This window comes from Haemaphysalis longicornis, unplaced genomic scaffold, assembly GCF_048455015.1.
Source record: "Haemaphysalis longicornis isolate Haplotype H1 unplaced genomic scaffold, Haemaphysalis longicornis Haplotype H1 scaffold_4, whole genome shotgun sequence".
NCBI lineage: Eukaryota > Metazoa > Arthropoda > Arachnida > Ixodida > Ixodidae > Haemaphysalis > Haemaphysalis longicornis.
In genome coordinates, this window is record NW_027526361.1 from 67,979,769 (window position 1) to 67,997,406 (window position 17,638).

Here is a 17,638-nt window from a genome sequence, read left to right on the forward strand (position 1 = left end):
AGAAATTACGGCGAAGGTATAGGTATACTTCGGGGCTTAAACTTACTCTTCTAGTTCTCTTGCTATGCTCGAGATAGTCAACATTTCCCAAACAGAAACGGCGAAGGTATAGGTATACTTCGGGGCTTAAACTTACTCTTCTAGTTCTCTTGCTATGCTCGAGATAGTCAACATTTCCCAAACAGAAACAAGCTTGATTGCGTGATAAGTTGATGAGCTCAAAATCATTTCGGGGCAACTTCTTTGTGTCGACTAAAGAATCACGCGATACCTTACCTATCGTTGACGGTGGACCTAAAGTGATTGCACTTGGCTGTATAATAAAAATATATAACTTGCTTCAGGTTAAGCGTCGCAATTTCTCATGTAGTTAGTTGATAAAAGCAAACCGGTCTTCGCTCTGTCATGTGTCATGTGATAAAGAACGAAAATTACATTCAACAAAACTTCCGTTTTCGCGGCCATATAGAAAGCATTCCATAGTGCACACACCTTCCCCTTTTCCCCTAATCCTTGCTCCTCCCAGGGCTTCATGGCCTCTCGTTTAATAGAGTGTTTCACTCAATCACTCACAAAAGTGTGTCGTGATGAATGTTGACTCTGTCTGCATTACCCATCCCTTGTTTTGTGTATAGGCCTGCAATGGTATCATATTTTTGTACTGGTCGATCACTTATTACCTGCCTTATAAAACTTGAGGCTATGTGCTAAGTTTCTCCGTTGCCAAGCTTGAGACACTCCGAGAAGTACTATCCTTAAGGTTGTGCTACGCGGCATTTATCATGCAAAAAGAACAAAAAATGTATAGGAATGAAAGCAACACCCGAAAAAGTACGCCGCGCTATTCTGTAAACCTTTGAGCTTTTCAATAAAACCGCTACAGTCAAACCTCGATATATCGAACACGGGTATATCGAATTATTGCGTATATCGAACACTTTCTATATCACGGGGAAAATCACAAGCATTTTTAATTTTTTATTTTGAACTGGGACGGACATAAAATGGGTATATCGAAATCCGCCACCCCAGACTGCCCATACCGCTCGCGCTCTGTTGACATGCGGCGAGCTATCCCGCAGTACCCTCGAGGATAGCGGTGGCGCGATGGGCGTTCCTGACTGCTGCGCATCGGTTGCACCACAGCAGAATATGATGGTGCAAAAGAAGAATGCGAGCTTGTAGAAATCTGGGGCCAGTTGGAGTGCTTTGTTGTTGCTGAGCCACGAAGCACGTGCATTGATGACTTTGTTGGCTGTGACGACAGCAACGGAACAACGGCGGAGTTGACGGATGTGGAGATCCTAGCGGAGGTTACTAGTGAGAGCACAAACGAAGACGCTGTCGATGTTGTACCCGCAAGCGCTGCTAGTGCCCCGCTCCCGACTTCGACCGAGGCTTCAGCGGTTTTGGCCCTACCGCACCGCTACTGCAGCGCGATAGAAGGCACCGGCCTGTCGCTTGTGGAACGTCTGGACTACGTTGAGAAAATCGTGTATAACACGACAGGCTACCCTGCTGCAGTACTTTAAGCCAAAAGAATAAATACTTTGAAGCACCAAGTGAGTATTTACTGCACAATTCATTCATTTATTGATTTCTACCTGTTTATGACGCGTTTTTTACGTGATTGTATATATCGAGTTCTGGTTATATCGAACTATTTCGCGGGCACCGCGCTGTTCGATATATCGAGGTTTCACTGTATATGAAACCGTAACAGCGCCCTTGCAAATGCGTTGACACCGTGCACATTTGTGCGCTTTTAGGGAAGCTGTTACAGTTTGGAATATGTCCTTTTGGTAAGTACATTGCTCAAAGGAGGCCTATAACGTTTTAGTCCTGTGTTCTTTACTGAGAATATCAATATTTTCCAACGTGAAAGTGGCATGAAATAATTATAACAGGTTGAGTTGCTTTGCTGAACGAGTCAATATAAAAAGAAATGCATATTTTGGCAACCTTCTCTGTCAAATATTTTATCGCTAGGATGCATATGTTTTGGCGCAATCCTCACCACAAAAGAAAAAAAAAACGCCGATGTAATTCTGTCCTTCTTAAGCAATAGTAAAGGGTAGCAACTTGTGTCGCATCCTCGAAGCCTGAAACCATCCTATCTCTTAAGGGTATTGCCATAAGCTTCTGAACGCATAAGCTTCACTATCTGAACAGCTGCATTTACTTTACTCCTAATCTGTATCATCGATGGTTAGTCGTTCTGCGGGAGCGTAAGAACTTCACCAGAAGCCACTTTGGGCTTTACATAAAAGAAGGTGGGTGCGTGACGTCTCAATTTCTCAGTGCGACTTGCAAAGTAAAGGCACTCAATAAAGCACCATGTCGGTAAAAAAAATCCTTATCTCATGGAAGACAGCTTTGGCAGTTCTGACACTTAAAGGAGCCATGAAGAGAAAATACAACTTCGTTTAATTTGAAAGAACTAGGATTAAGTATCTCACTCAGCTCCATTAGAGCCACAAAAGATGTTTTTTAACGAAGAAAAAGCAAGAGGTATTTAAAAACTTTCAAATTTTGCGCCACAGTGACGTGTTATGAGCAAGAATGACGTCTTACTGGCCAACAATAAACACATAATTTTCAGTGCGTTAAGTGCACGTTAGCATTCAAGTAATGCGGTTAAACGGAACTAGAGGCCTCATTACAGACGTCCAGTCATGTGTCGTCGCGACAGGTCAGTTAGGCGGCTGCCAATCGCACAAACAAGGTTCCGTGACGCCGTAGAAAAGTTGCTGGAAATTGGCTAGGGGGTCGCTACTGCTCCAAACGTTTTCTTTAATATCTCCGTTATTTGTTAGAAGATTGCGATGATATTGGTATCATTGTTATCAGGATTAAGCACTATCTCTAATAAACCCAACTTGTATTTTGTCTTCATGGCTCCTTTATTCCTGCCGCTGTGAAGTCTCTGGTACACCGATGAGTGCACAAAAGTAGTCGAATACTGAGTGACCTGAATTCATCTCAACCAAGATTACTTTATCCCATCATGTGACGAAGTAACAGCACTCTCTGCAAAACTAGTTGTCCCGCAAAAAATACTTGAAGCTTGTTGAAATAACCTTTATTCACTCACTCACTCACTCACTCACTCACTCACTCACTCACTCACTCACTCACTCACTCACTCACTCACTCACTCACTCACTCACTCACTCACTCACTCACTCACTCACTCACTCACTCACTCACTCACTCACTCACTCACTCACTCACTCACTCACTCACTCACTCACTCACTCACTCACTCACTCACTCACTCACTCACTCACTCACTCACTCACTCACTCACTCACTCACTCACTCACACGCGCACGGAAGTGCCGCCATAGCGAAACTAACCGGTTAAGAGCGACCGGTTTTTATGGTCCCCTTAACTTAGAAATTTTCTCTGCCAGGACCATTTTTTTAAGAGAACGATCACCATCTTCGTGAAGCAACTGCACCGAGAGAAAGACAGCTTCACAGTGCCGCGAAACGGTGGCACTGCTGGTGTCCGACGCGGCTTACGTACTTGGGTTTTTGTCCTCCGGTTCGGGGAGTTGTGCGTGGAGATGCGGCAGACCAAAGTCTGCCAGCTTGACCATGAAACGTCCGTCCACTATGCACTTCGTGCTCCTCAGCCTTCCATGGTATTCAATGACTGTGCCGTGGATATAGTGTAGTCCCTTTAATGCGGAAAGAAACAGGACGAGGTGTATTTTACGTACGCGGAACACACAAAAAAATTTTGCCCATATATTTAGATTATCGTGGCTGTTACGCAGATTTGAGGACAAGTCCTTTATTTACTGAATATCCAATGCTTCGAGCTGACCAAATCTATTACATGAAGGTTCTACACACCATTTAAAAGCAAAAGACCCACAATCAAGTTAACAATAAATCTTCCGGCTACCATCTCAGGCATACAATACGGCACACTCCAAAAGTAAGAACGAACTATGGTGAGCAATCTTTCCTGTACCAGTCAACTGAAATAATAAATAAATTAGGAGAAAAATTAAACTTCAACGCCAGTGAACTTACGTTTAAAAAACATGTCAAAGAAGTGTTACTTAAGCAAAACGCTCGCAATACTGAGTTATAATTAAGGGTCGAAGTATATGTCTACATGTTCCCCTAAAGATAGAAATTAGAAACAATTACAAACAAAAATTTATTAATACGTAATTGTGACATAGTAGTGTAACTGATGAAAGTTCATGCGTACGAATTACTGCGTTTATGTGCACATTGTGATCCCTTTGTGAATTTGAGACCTATGCTTTATATAATACATAAGAAGTGTAGTAATGACTTTGCTATCTGCTATTTCTCTATTACGATTGTGCTGTCATGCTTAAATTTGCGAACAGACGTGTTGTTATGTACGCTGTAAATCGGGTGGCTGAGGCCTCTGTCAGGCCACGTTCTCCTTTAGTCTCAGCCTCCCCTTGGTTTTTGCCAAGAAATAAAAAAATCAAATAAAAAACAAATAGGGGAGTATGTTGCTCGACGAATGCGCAGAAATACTCGTGACATTCCGCAGCGAACCTTGGGCGCGAGCGGCCGCTTAATTGTCCCGTTTTAGATGAAGCGGCTTTGTACGGCATGACTTTGCCGAAATCGCATCCGTGAACCTCCCGTTTACCACTGGAGTGCAGGAGAAGGTCCAGAGAACAACGGTGTTCAACAGCCCGCCATTGTCCGTTGCGGACGAAGACGTTGTTTTGACGTGTCTCCTATAACAGCACACCGAACTGTCGCTAAGTTTTTGACTATTTCTTGCGTCAAGCAGTGTCATAGTAAGTTTTAGAGAAGTTTCATGGCAGAAACAGCGGTGCAGCTGTTTTCGGCGACTATATGTGGGCACCGCGACTATTCTTTTCGGGTGCGGAAAGATAGATTTCCGATTACTGCGACGCCACAATTTACAAGTATATGGGCCGCTGTCTGAAACGGCACCGCCCCATTTTTGTTAATTTTTTTCCACTTTCAGGAGCATTTACTTCGACTGGGATATTTCCATTTTAGACCATCCGTTGCCGGGTGCAGGTAACGCTTATTATTTAGGGCAATGTTCCTTTAAATCAACAACTTTACGGTGATTTGACATCTGAATATTTTCAAATTTGCAAGTTCAAACAAGGGCCACTGAATGACACCGATGGCTCCTGGTCGGCCAAACGCATGCACTCGGACTGGCTTCACAAAGAAAATCACAAGAAAAAGATAAAAAAAAAACATCATCTTTCTTTTTCCCGCCCTCCTCTTCTGCCTAATATGAGCTGCTGGGGTTTGTCTAAATATACAATGCGCGTATAAAAACAAGCGCTTGACAAGGAAAAGGCATCCTAAGACGAAAAAAAAGGGTGGGGGAAATCACGGCAATTCTGGAACAATGCACGAAAGTATAATATTTCGAACCTCAACTATGTCGGTGATGATCGAACACTTGAACATCCAGTCTATGTTGATGTCCTCATTTTCAAGCATGTCCTGCAACGAGAGACATTAGTTCAAGCAGAGAGCCTTCAAAAGCACCCCGAACCTCGAATTAGGCGCAGTTATAATAAATTTATGTTGCCCGATGCTAACGCATGCAATAAAAAAGACTCAAGACGCAACAAAATGAGGTGCTACAATCTGGTGTGTGTATACTTTTAATCATCACTTGCTTAGACGGAATTGAATTGAGAAAATAATTATCTTCCAGCTTACCCGCAGGCTTCCTCTCGGGCAGAGTTCCGTAATAATTGATATGTTCGGTTCTTCGACGCAGATCCCGACGAAGCGAACGAGGTTTTCGTGGGTGAGGTCGTGCACCTGTCAAACAGGAATGGGCGCCTTAAGACGGTGCTGCAAGTTATGCTTTTCTTTTCATCACCGCCGTGGTACTAGAAACCCTAGAAACTAGCCCTTCCGGTCACAAAGGAAGAAATCAAGATTTCGACGCAGGCGATCGCAGTAGCAGCGTTGATGCCTGATTGAACGGTTACTGCGGCCGACATAATTACCCAAAACGCCTTCCCCAAATGTATTATGCATGCACCACTGCTGTCCTTCCTACCGAGGTTATTTTCGCGTTATTGTTTCGAGTTGCCAAATCGTTCGCTGGAAGCAAATGTTGCTCTGTTCTTGCTTGTTTTCCGTGGAACATCCTTCGTGCGTAATTATGCGCGTATCTTCGATCGAATCTGCTTGTGCGAAGGGTTTTCCGGTAAAAAGAATAACGAAATTGGACAAAGAAGGAGGAAAGGGTTGAATAAAAGTTTGTGGTGCGTTGCCTTACCATCTTTATCTCCATCAAGAGCTGCCTGTTTACGACGAGCTTCTTGATGTTCAGCGGCTTGATGGCAACTCGAATCCCCTGGTGTGGCAGCGAAGGAAGAAAAGAGAAATAAATATGGAACAGACAAACGCTATTTAGATATTTTTGCGCTCCCGTGGTTTGAAGAGTCTGTGCGGGAGGAATTTTAACTTGATTCGCACCTTGACTGTACCCAGCTGGATACCGGATATCTTCAGTCCTTGAAGAGTGCTCACATTGGACGTTGACTTCAAGTAGGACTGCAAAATAGGAATTTTGAACGTTATTAACAAACAAACAAAAAACAAACAAAAACAAAGAAACAAACAAACAAACAAAGAAACAAACAAACAAGCAAGCAAGCAAGCGAAGAGACGCCACATTCCGCTCCGTAAAATTCTACTACACGCAAAACAAGCAATTGTAATGCCAAACTGCAGAGCAATACTGGTTCATATTCGTTTCGTTGTTGGAGACGCCTTATGCAAGCAATTCACCTTTCGACTTGATACGGCGCTCTAGCTACAATCAGGCGTGCTAAATCGAAAATGTATAATGCAAAGCATTCTTTGTCTCAATGCTAAACTGAAATAATTTTCAGGGGCCCCTCCACGCGTCTGGTGGGTCAAGGTTTACCATGCATGTAGTTTCTTGGTTATTTTCTGCATGGGCAAATATACCAGGATGTCCTATATCAGCCCTTGCAGAGGACCACGAGGTTGTTTCGCTAGAATACCGCAAGACCGAGCCCAGGATTTAAGCGGAGAAAAGAATCCTGGGGGTTTGTGATAGTGAATCCGTTTTTTCTGAAATGAGCAAACAAAATACGGGTGAAAGAAACGGGAATCTCATAACTCCTTACTTTTTGTGAATGTAATTCGTGAATATTAGGTTTGGTATATTGTAAAGTATACCCGGCAGAATTATTTGGTGTACAAAGGAGTAAGGTAGTGTTAGCGCATTGCCGCCATGGCCACGCACATTATCCTATGGGGAGGGCAAAAAGGCGCACAAAAGAGAAAGGGGAAATGGAAAGGTCGCCTAAGAAATTTTGGCGGCCTGTTGAGCGAACAACGCCAGAAACAACCAAACGCTGCTTACGTAAACGTATAGGTTACAAATCGTCATTTCGCCCCGTACTCAATTAGAAATGAGCTTCAGCGGCGAATCGTGCACGCAGAATACGTATTTAAATACAGGCGCCACATGGAGACAATCTCAGCGGTTCTGACATCCCAAAGTTGGTTTTCCAATGGCCTGTATGTGTGATATTCCAAAATGTATTTTAACGATATGTTTACGGCCAGGTTTGAACAACCGCGCGATTACTCTTCCTAATTTTTTTGTCCTAGAGAAAGAAGGTGAGGAAGAGAGGTGCTCATCGAGAAAATAGAAATAGAGAAAATAGCAGCCTCAGAAAAAGCTAGAACCTCGATTTTTATAGTTTCGTCGTCAAAGAGGCCTGTCTCTCCATGTCAAAGGCTGACGTAAGGGTCTGAGTTTAAAGATAAAATAAGTTTAAAAATAACTTTAAAACACCACTTGCTGTTTTTTAACCCTGGGACCTCCTCCTGTATAAAAAAAACTGATGTTGATTCCTCTGCAATAGGAGACAGTAAAACACGAAAGGGGAATGTGCAGCGAGATCTGCAGCTGAGCTTGATTTGCGGGTCGGCGGCTGCCTTGGGGGTGTGCTAGGCGAGCGACGTCCTTCTGGCGAGTCACTTCGGCAAAGGTGCACTGGCCTCATTTCCGTGGCGGATATGACGTCAGTGAAATCTTGCGGTATCGCGGCATAAAACACTTCCGTGTTAAAACTCGAAAACGAACAACCCTAAGTATAACGTACTATTTAGTACTAAAGTTTGCTTTCCCGCAAGAAGACCTGTGTGCAGAGATGCACTCTTTACAGGCCGCTTGCTTTGTTGTACTGGCGTCACTTCCGTGACGGATATGACGTCAGTGAAATCTTCGTGTATCCGGGAATAAAACACTTTCGTATTAAAAAAGGTACAGCGTGCGAAGGCCGAAATATAGACAAGAGCGAGCGGGCAGACAAGAAAAGAGCTAAATATAGACAAGAACGGGTGGGAGAGAAAAAGGGAGGGAGGGAGGGAGGGTCGGAGGGAGGGAGGGAGGGTACAGCAAGAAGTGTAAAGGGGAGCCCACCATGGCTGGGCCTGCAAACACTTACGGGTTGGCTGGCCATGCTGCTGTCGTTGTGGCTCGGTATGCTCACTTTAGACTTGCTGAGCGACCTGCCGGGTAGCGTAATGTCCTCCCAGGAAATTTTCCACCAATTGTCATTTAGCTGGGACTCGTACTGGAGCTTCCTGCGTGCGAGGCGCGGCTGTGGACATTGTCGCCACTCGACCCTCCCCGTTATTACCAATGATTACGAGTGCATCTCTGGGTAACCAGGTTCCTTCCACAGGAAGGCCATTTAAACATTTACGACAATATGCGGCGCACTGAAACGACTACTCTGGCCGCGGCCGACTTTTGTACGTACGTCTTTTGCCGGAAATTTCGCGGGGCTTCCGAGAGTAGAGCAGTGAAAGCCAGTGTAATGGTTTGCTTGCGGATGCTACTTTGGGGCTCCGATTGCTCGTCGTTGCGTCACAGAACTAGAACTCGGGAATTTGGAAGGGGTAACTTTAAGTTGTCCGGGTTTGGGCAATGAACACAATGGACGCCAGAAAAATTTTAGCGAAATGGTTGCCTGAGAAAAGTGAGTCAGATTGGATAACCCGTTTGATTGCAATCAACCGAACATGACGCATCGTCAGTAGTAAACCATTTATGTGTGTGTGAAGCCGCAGCAATGATTGCATACCAAGTAATTTTACCGGTAGACAGAATCGAATGGGAATATGTCAAGGCAAGGCGTATCGATTTCGACACGAATCATGGGGTGGGCATTGTAGGGCGCCCACATTTACAGTAGTATGGGTCGTTTGGCAAATTTTTAAGGACAACAGACCATGACTAAATGACTGTTAAAAATATTTCTATTCTGGGGGTTCCTGGGCGTCTTCCTGCATTTGAGCGCACTATTTTATTTCGACACAAAGACCACCAGATCACAGAAATTGTTCAAGCTCACTGTACAATAAAAGCTGATCAGACATGCCTCAGCCAGACGTCTTAAACGCAAATGTAACGTACATGAACCCGCCATCAACGTGAGGGCGTTATTCGTATAGGGAAAGTGTCTGGGAAAGACATGTCTAGGGTGGTATTGGTGATGTGGTTGTAGTTTGCTTTCTACTTTCCTTACTTTATTTCTGCGGTTGTTTGGTTTATTTTCCCGTGTGCGGCCGAGTGTGGTGGATGTGGGACATTTTATGGGCGTGTCTTTTGAACATCTTAGTTATCTTAGTTATCGTTTAGTAAACAAGGACTCGTGTGTAGTTTCGACACGGCGCTTGTCGTGTCTTTTTGCATGTTACTTCCCTGTCTACAATTTCTGCTGTTTGGTCTTTTTCATTCCGGCAGTCTATTTGACGTGTGTTAGGAAGCCCTGTCACGCTTTAGTGAAAACGCGGAAACTCCTTTATAGTGTTCGGTGTTAAATTGCTCGTGCCATGTACTTCGGAAGCGGATGTTCATATCGGCATGCAAGCTACTGATCTCAACAGCAAGTTGAAATCAATCACACTTTATAGTATAGCTGTATAACAATAGAGTATGCATCAATTGCGGAAAGGAGCAATCAAGTGGAACATGTGATCGCATGAGCTCAGTATGTATTACACTTACTTGATAATGAAGAATCCAGCGATTCCCGCTATTGCAACAAACCCGCTCAATGCAATGCCAGCTGTTGCATATGGAGAGAAAGACTCTGTAACAAAACAAAAACGAAACAATTAAAGCCCCTTCCGAAGAGAAAGATGAATAAAACGCGAAGCTTTTTCTTATGCAACCTGAATTAAACCCTTAATTCCAAACTGCTTCAACCGTGTCGGAATGCCGCAATCGGATAGACGTCGGCTTTATAAGGCTAGGGCCCCAGGCTCGATTCCCACCACGCGAAGCGTTTTTCTTTCTTGAGGCGCTTGATGCGTTTTTGCGGGAATCCCTCGTGTAAGTTGGCTTTTCTGAAGTGCATTTTAGACGTAACGATTTGGATTTTGGACTTTGACATTAGACTTTGAAGACATTGGTGGCTTTCGACCAGAGAAAGCTTCGTGTTTCAACCACCTGCACTTCACCGACGAGCATCATCATCGTGAGAAAGTTGGTTTTCCTGCAGTGCGTTTTAGTGTGGACGGTCGCCATCTGACAGGCGAACAGAGCTTCGCTTTAAAAAAATTCGGCAGAGACACCTGAGATTGCGTTCGTGTAAGAATGTGAAAGCCTCTAGAACCACGGGTGTAAGGTACTCGAATAATGCCCCTACATGTATTATTCTCATATGTATAGTTGTCGTCATAAGTAACTGGAACAAGGATTGGTGAACATGGTAAAATATTTGTCTTACTGGCTTTATGATAGCCATTATCGGTTCACAGGAAGCTTTTCCTATTAGGGCGGACTCCTTCAAACGCACACCAATGTAGCCAGGAAGTTTCCTAAAGAAGAAATTTCTGTGAACTTACAAGACCGCGTCCACACTACTTTTGACGGCACATTACACGTTTCCTCAAATCCCGCCAACGCTCACTGCAGCAATTGGGGGTTGCACAACCTGGCATGCGCGACGAAGCTGTTGCTTGCAGTATTCATCTTAATGTTGCGTACCCGACGCGGTGGCTCAGTGGCTAAGGCGTTGCGCTGCTGAGCACGAGGTCACGCGTTCGATTCCCGGCCGCAGCGGCCGCTTTTCTGATGGAGGCGAAAAGCAAAAACGCCCGTGTGAACGAGATTTCGGAGCACGTTAAAGATCCCCAGGTGGTCAAAATTAATCCGGAGCCCTCCACTACGGCGCGCCTCATCGCTTGCGTTGCGTCGGCGCGTTAAACCCTACAATGAATGAATGAATGCTGCGTATTACAAATGTTCACGTACTGGAACGGGACCAGGCTACATTTGTCCCAGCACCACACGCTCATTTTTCAAGAACGTTGGGCCGGTCATTGCTCTTGCCGTAACACTGAAACAAGGCAGCTTACGGCCAACGTAACCGTTAGGCACACTCCAGTTACCTTCTCCCTGACAGTGGGGCGCTTCCCCCTGGAAGCCGCACTCGGGAACATCCGGGGGAGGGCTCGTGCGGCCTCCGGGCCAGTGAATTTCGGAGCCCTTTAGGTACTCGAACTCCTGCCGTAGCCCGAAGTACGACGCCACGGGCTGCAAACGAGGGGAAAAAGAGGCCGCAATGCTCGGTGCCGCGCATGTCCCGAAAAAGCACGAAAGATGGTATCATGTCCCCGCGTAAAATTGGCTGAAACCTCCGCCTAACAGTTATACCAGATGTATCGCGGCATCTCCTTTCTTGTGAGCCGGATTACGGCGGCCTCTATGATTGGCGATATCAGGCTATCTCGGAGACTATTTCGACATGACGCCATCAGCACACTCGAGCTCGCTTTGCATTTTTTGTAACCCCTAACTTCAGGTCGACCACCTGCGTCTTCTTCTAACGCGTTTGAAAGTATTGAAAGCGTTTTAAATAGAACACACCAATCCACCAACGCTGGTCAGGTACCTCGTTCCAACAGACTGGTTTAGCTAGGGTCTATGGAATGTTATTGGGTGAGTTAGAATGCAGAGAATCGTCATAGCACACGAAGCACAGAAACGGCCTCCTAAAATTTGAACGTTGTCTCCAGAAGGTGAATGCGAGCGGTGGGGGAGCGCCGCTTGGCTATGCATGGTAGTAGACCACACGCTTCCAACGTTTTCGCCTGCACTGCCACACACCAACTGTCCCGGGTGCTGCCTAGCAAAGGGTTTTCTTGCTCATGGGACAATATTTCCCTCTACGATCTTGACTGAGAGGCTTCACACTCTGACGGAAAGACATTGTTTGACAGCGCTGTATTATTGGCTGTCGCCGACGCATGACGATGGCTTGAAACACCGCCATGTCAATTTTTCAATGGCACGCGCTCTCAAGTGACAGGCTTCGTACACACGCGACGGGGATTTTCGAAGCCAAAGCGTCTACGCCCCCGTGTAATTTAAACAGAAACATAGCCTGTTATGGATATCCTACAATCAGGTAGAACGGGGGAGTGCACTTACCACCATGATTCCTGTGTCTGGGTCAAGGTCATTCAGAGTGTAGTCTGCTTCTCGGTCGCCATTCTCATTAATCGTAATGTCACCTGTCAACCCTGTAAGAAACGGTAGTTATTTAAAGGAACCATGTAACACTTTGTACAATTTTTTACGAAATCCTAAACGCTTGCAGAACGTAGTCAATTAACACATACAGTACTTAGATAAGCGGGTCTCAAAGTACCTCAGCCAAAAATAGCTGCTCTATGCCCACCAGATAACTCTGAACCTTTCTCAAAAGATTTTACAGCAAAGCCGTATACCCTTATCGCCGTCGGTTTCATCTCCGTCAGCAAGAACGCTAAGGCACCAACGCCTAGGACGCCAAGCGGATGCGTCAGCCTAATCAGGTATACAGCATAGAGCTATAGAGCTCAGAATTCGTTTAAGGAATTAAACCACGAAACAGCCATCGAAACCGCAGTATGAATGATAAGGTGCCCGTGAACAATGTGACCTCCTCCGCCACCATGCATTCCTTGTAAAGGTTGTGTTTGCAGATTTTCTTTGAAGGCTAGCCCGGACTAGTTTTACAAAAAAGAGCAGTTCTTCCCAAGACGCCGAGCGCATGCATACGGCTAGGCAGAACCCAGCATTTGCCGACACAGAATCCAAGCGTAGGGTTAGAGTGCCGCAACTGAGGCGCGCCAGTCAGCAATGGCGGCCATTTTGTCGCTCAACTGCCGCATCTACGGCTTCGCCGTTAACTTCGGCCGGGTCGTCTGTTAACGACACTACCGAAGACGCAGAAAAGGGGCATCTCTGGACACAACTTCTGCTGCTGAAATGCTATTGCACGCGTTATCTTTAATTTGCACTCGGAACGACGTCAGTCGTGCGCAGCCGCTGCAGAGCAGGGAAGACAAGCTAATCCTACCAGAGTTGACCGACTAAAACGCATAAACGACAAAATGGCGGCGCCCATGAACTGCCGCAGTGGAAACAAATCTCACCTTATGCGAGCGGACCAATGATCATGGCGGCATCACGAACAGTAGGAGAAAAGAGTGCCGATGCTCTGTACCCTTACCTAGTGACACTGGCTGAGCGCAAGCGACAAGCCCGCCGAGACGACGAGAAGCATTTCGTACACTCTTCCATCACCATTTGTAGTGGTTTACAACAGCTCTGCTGGATATCCGCTTACCCAGGGTGGGATGGCGACCAATTTTTTTTTTCACACATGCCACTTGAAGATTCAAGGAACGTTTATTGCTCCCTCCCTGCTATTCCCATGCCCCCTCCAGCCAACTGGGTTTCCCTTTCCCAATAAAGGACTTTACTACTACTACTCTTTCCCGGTCTTGGCTTTCTTATGTTCGCGAAAGAGAGATCACACACACACACACAACTACAAAGAGAGAAAGATGCATTTATTCACAGACACCTATTTGTGTTGTCGTTGTACTTGATTGCTAGAACGGATCTCAGCTTTGAAATTTCGTGTCAGTACTCCTTTAAGCGGGTGCATTAGCCCTTCTCACGCCCGATTCCTGGCCAATCCCCCACGTGGGTATGTGCCATGTCAGCGGCCAGGCAGCGCGCGCCCGTCTCCCCCCGTTGCTAAGGAAGACGAGGAGCGCGCGCACCCGCAGCTCTTGCTATGCGGACTACGGCGGCGGACGATTTAGGCTCGCTTAAGAAGTGCATTCGCACTTAAAAGAAAACTCGCTAAGAACTATGTCTGCTTCGCTGTTAATCTTGTGACGGGATTGAAGCATAGAATTGCATGAAATCGTGGCACTGGGCCCACCTTAAATGTATGAATATTCTGCGCGCCAACCGCACATATGTATTTCGAAAAAGAGCGCCAATTAAATACTGCAGGACGACCGTGAGGACACGCAGTATTCAGCGCGCATGCGCGGTGTGAGGGCAGCGGCGTAGAACATTGGTTCACTTACCGACGTCCTGGCCTTGGAACTTTTTGTTGGTTTCGTCTGTAAGAAAACGTGCGTAGGTTCAAGATATCTCGCCGTTTTATTTTCAAAAGGAACTTGATAGGTTTCTGTGTGGCAAAACTGATTGATTGATTGATTGATTGTGGGGTTTAACGCGCCGACGCAACGCAGGCGATGAGGCGCGCCGTAGTGAAGGGCTCCGGATTAATTTTGACCACCTGGGGATCTTTATCGTGCGCCGAAATCTCGTACACACGGGCGTTTTTGCTTTTCGCCTCCATCAGAAAAGCGGCCGCCGCGGCCGGGAATCGAACCCGCGACCCCGTGCTCAGCAGCGCAACGCCTTAGCCACTGAGCCACCGCGGCGGGTTGTGTGGCAAAACTGATGTCACGAAATTTTTCAAACTTATTTTTATGCGATTTCCACGTCATGTGGTAGCTCGACACTAAACAAATGTTAAGTGTATAAAAAGCCCGTGCTATGTAAAACTCGGCATGAACTCACAAATATCGCGTTTTCTCATAATTTTCCCCACCTGTTCATTCATGGCCAGTGTACACCGCTGTAGGGGTACCAAGATTCCATACGTCTTTTAACAAAACGCCTCTTGCATCTAGCTTTGGACGCGCTAGCCCTATTGAGTCTGCATAAATTCTGCTTCATTTACGCCACTTTTGACCCGACAAACATGCGCAAATGAAATGTTTTTTTTTTTTTGGGGGGGGACGAAGCCCCTTAGGGGCTGTGGCTGTTGGCGTCTCCTGTCGTCGTCGTCGTCGTAAACGTCGCCTCAGGTAGTCACGGTAGTAAAACACCCGGATACGCGTTTACGCCTCGCGCTAGAACGTAACGCGTACTAAAAGACGCACCAAGACACTTGTTTACACCTCGGACACTCGTTTACACCTCGCGCTGGAACGCTTGGAAACGATTACTAAAAACACACCGGGACCCTCGTTTACGCCATGCGCTTGAGAGCTTCGGGCTTCAAACACAAAAGACTGTTACAACAAAGCTGTGTAGCCCGCACCCCCAACGATTTCCTGTCCGTTGGCAAAAGCAAGAATACACTTATACACTGCATGCTTCGCCCCTCCCCAGGTTTTACGTAATGGAGATGGCGTGGAATTTCTTTTACCTTTACTGCAGCCAGACATCACTGACACACAACCGGATTGCACTAACAATAAGTACCTTGCCAGTTCAACAAACTACATATGTTTGATTTTCATTTTTCTCTTGTTTGTTACGACTCGGCATATTTCACTCTGTCTGAACCAAGGCGTGAGTTCGTTGAATAGAGCTTCAAGAGGGCCGTCTTTCTGTCCACTACAACGAATGCTTTGATCGTGCCGGCCGTCATCGTATTTTTTTTTCTTTTGTTTTAAGATGAATGGTATCCAGCAACCCTACTATGTCCCTGTTTTAGGTTTAGATTTTTATTTTTGGTAAATAATCAATGAGAAAGGAACATGTCAAGGACTCTACAAAAGCGCCCTCGACAGACTTCAGTAGTCAAGAGTACTTTGTTTTCATTCGAGCTTCAAGTCTGGCTGAACAAGTCAACAAACTGAAAACTTCTGGAGCACGGGGAGATTTCAAATATGGCCTCGTGAATATTCATGGATTGTGTTAAGACATGAGATTCTGTTACCCCTGGCAGAATGGTTCTCGTCAAGGCAAGTGAAATTGCTTTCTTATACTAGAGTATTGCTATTCAGCAGGTAAGCGTGAACGACCAGTGATTTTCATGGGGAGCAGCACTGATGTCAATTGACACTGTGAAGTACGGGACAGCGTGCGAGCTCATTTCATTATCGGTTGCGCTCATCTTCGAAAACGCATACGCGTTATATTCTAGCTCCGTGGTAATATAGCGGCCGTTTCGCCTCACCGTTTCACCTTTGGAGATACATTGATCTTGTTATATCGGGATGCGCTTGGCGGGAACCAACCTGCTTTGAATGTGGTGTTCCACAGTTTCCGCGCCAATGTTCTTCCATCTCTCGGATCCCCGCCTTCGAACAAGGTCTCGTTGAGAGACCAGGCGTACATAAGAACACTGTCGTAGAAAGCTGCGACAACGGGAGTTATCTGAAAAAGAAAAAAAAGTAAAATTGTAGCGCCTGTTTTGATTTGAGACAAATTCCTAGTAGGCTTAATTACGGGCTAAACGCCCAGTATATAGAAAAGGATATATACACATTTTGTGTCTCTGGTCGTTTGTCTTTTCTCTACGGAATAAATTATCAAGTTGCCAGATGATTCATGAAATCTGAGGTGGTACAGATAAAACACGAAAGGAAAGGAGAAGAACTAGAACGCAAGTGAATTAAAGAGGAAAGTATATCTGCGCCGTACTATAATGTAGGTATGCAACACAGTAAGAGGAAAAGGGAGTATAAAAAAAAAACAAGGAGAGGAAAGTCAAGACGAGCTAGTCAATAAAAGGAAAAGACGAAGGTAAGCGGAAACTATAAGAACATGGTTGATGCCAACATTCTCCGTCCGCTACAGGGACAACACGCTGGATTCCTTACTCGTATTCCGGTCGGTTTTGCCTTGATAGCGTAAGTAAGTAGCTTCATTACACTAACGAACGGGTAAGCCACAGGCAACCTAATGACGCGCCAAAAATATTTTACCGCTCTATCACGAAAAGCGCCCCATTAAAAAAAGTACAGAAATTCTGAGAATTGCCTAGTAGTGCGCAAGCAATCTTAGGCGGCTTCTCCGTTTCACCAATTTTACGTTTTCTTGTTGACATTGAAGTACCACCTCTCGTCGCAACATACCATTTCAAAGCGACCATATAATCTGCGCAAGAAATCCGCCCTATCGCACGTGTTTTTTTCTGAAACACAGCTGCTTTCCGAGACTCTGCTGGTTTTATTCTTTTTGCTTTACCTTTTTCGTTGACACACTGACGCGGCGACGGCTACTACATAAGTGTTTTTATCACCACGAATCATGCATTATTATTATAGCACTTTTATCCCTGTACCGATGAGTTATCCGTGTTTATTGTTACAGTGTTAAGCAGCCCCAAACAGGCTTCTCTACTGACACAACCGTACTGCGAGAAAGTAAGCTTTCAAGGCGGTCTGGCAACAACCTCTTTCTCTCGGGTCGTGTTACTTTTTTAATTGTTCAGTATCGATTCGAAAGCGACCAACCAACAATGTATATTTACATTAT

The 17,638-nt window shown here is 45.6% G+C and overlaps 1 protein-coding gene across 1 annotated transcript in view; it reads right to left on the reverse strand.

The window, feature by feature from the left end:
- The window catches only part of LOC144180384 (atrial natriuretic peptide receptor 1-like), a 44,757-nt gene extending 28,229 nt beyond the window's left edge, over positions 1–16,528 (reverse strand). The window contains exons 1-11 of the mRNA XM_077708745.1: positions 16,396–16,528; positions 14,443–14,478; positions 12,503–12,594; positions 11,461–11,605; positions 10,073–10,157; positions 8,505–8,643; positions 6,493–6,570; positions 6,293–6,370; positions 5,722–5,826; positions 5,428–5,499; positions 3,533–3,686 (exon numbers count right to left, since the gene is read on the reverse strand). Coding sequence (XP_077564871.1) covers positions 3,533–3,686; positions 5,428–5,499; positions 5,722–5,826; positions 6,293–6,370; positions 6,493–6,570; positions 8,505–8,643; positions 10,073–10,157; positions 11,461–11,605; positions 12,503–12,594; positions 14,443–14,478; positions 16,396–16,495 — 1,084 coding nt within the window. The 5' untranslated portion in view covers positions 16,496–16,528. The remainder of the gene's footprint in view (positions 1–3,532; positions 3,687–5,427; positions 5,500–5,721; positions 5,827–6,292; positions 6,371–6,492; positions 6,571–8,504; positions 8,644–10,072; positions 10,158–11,460; positions 11,606–12,502; positions 12,595–14,442; positions 14,479–16,395) is intronic.
- Between the last annotated feature and the right edge of the window lie 1,110 nt (positions 16,529–17,638).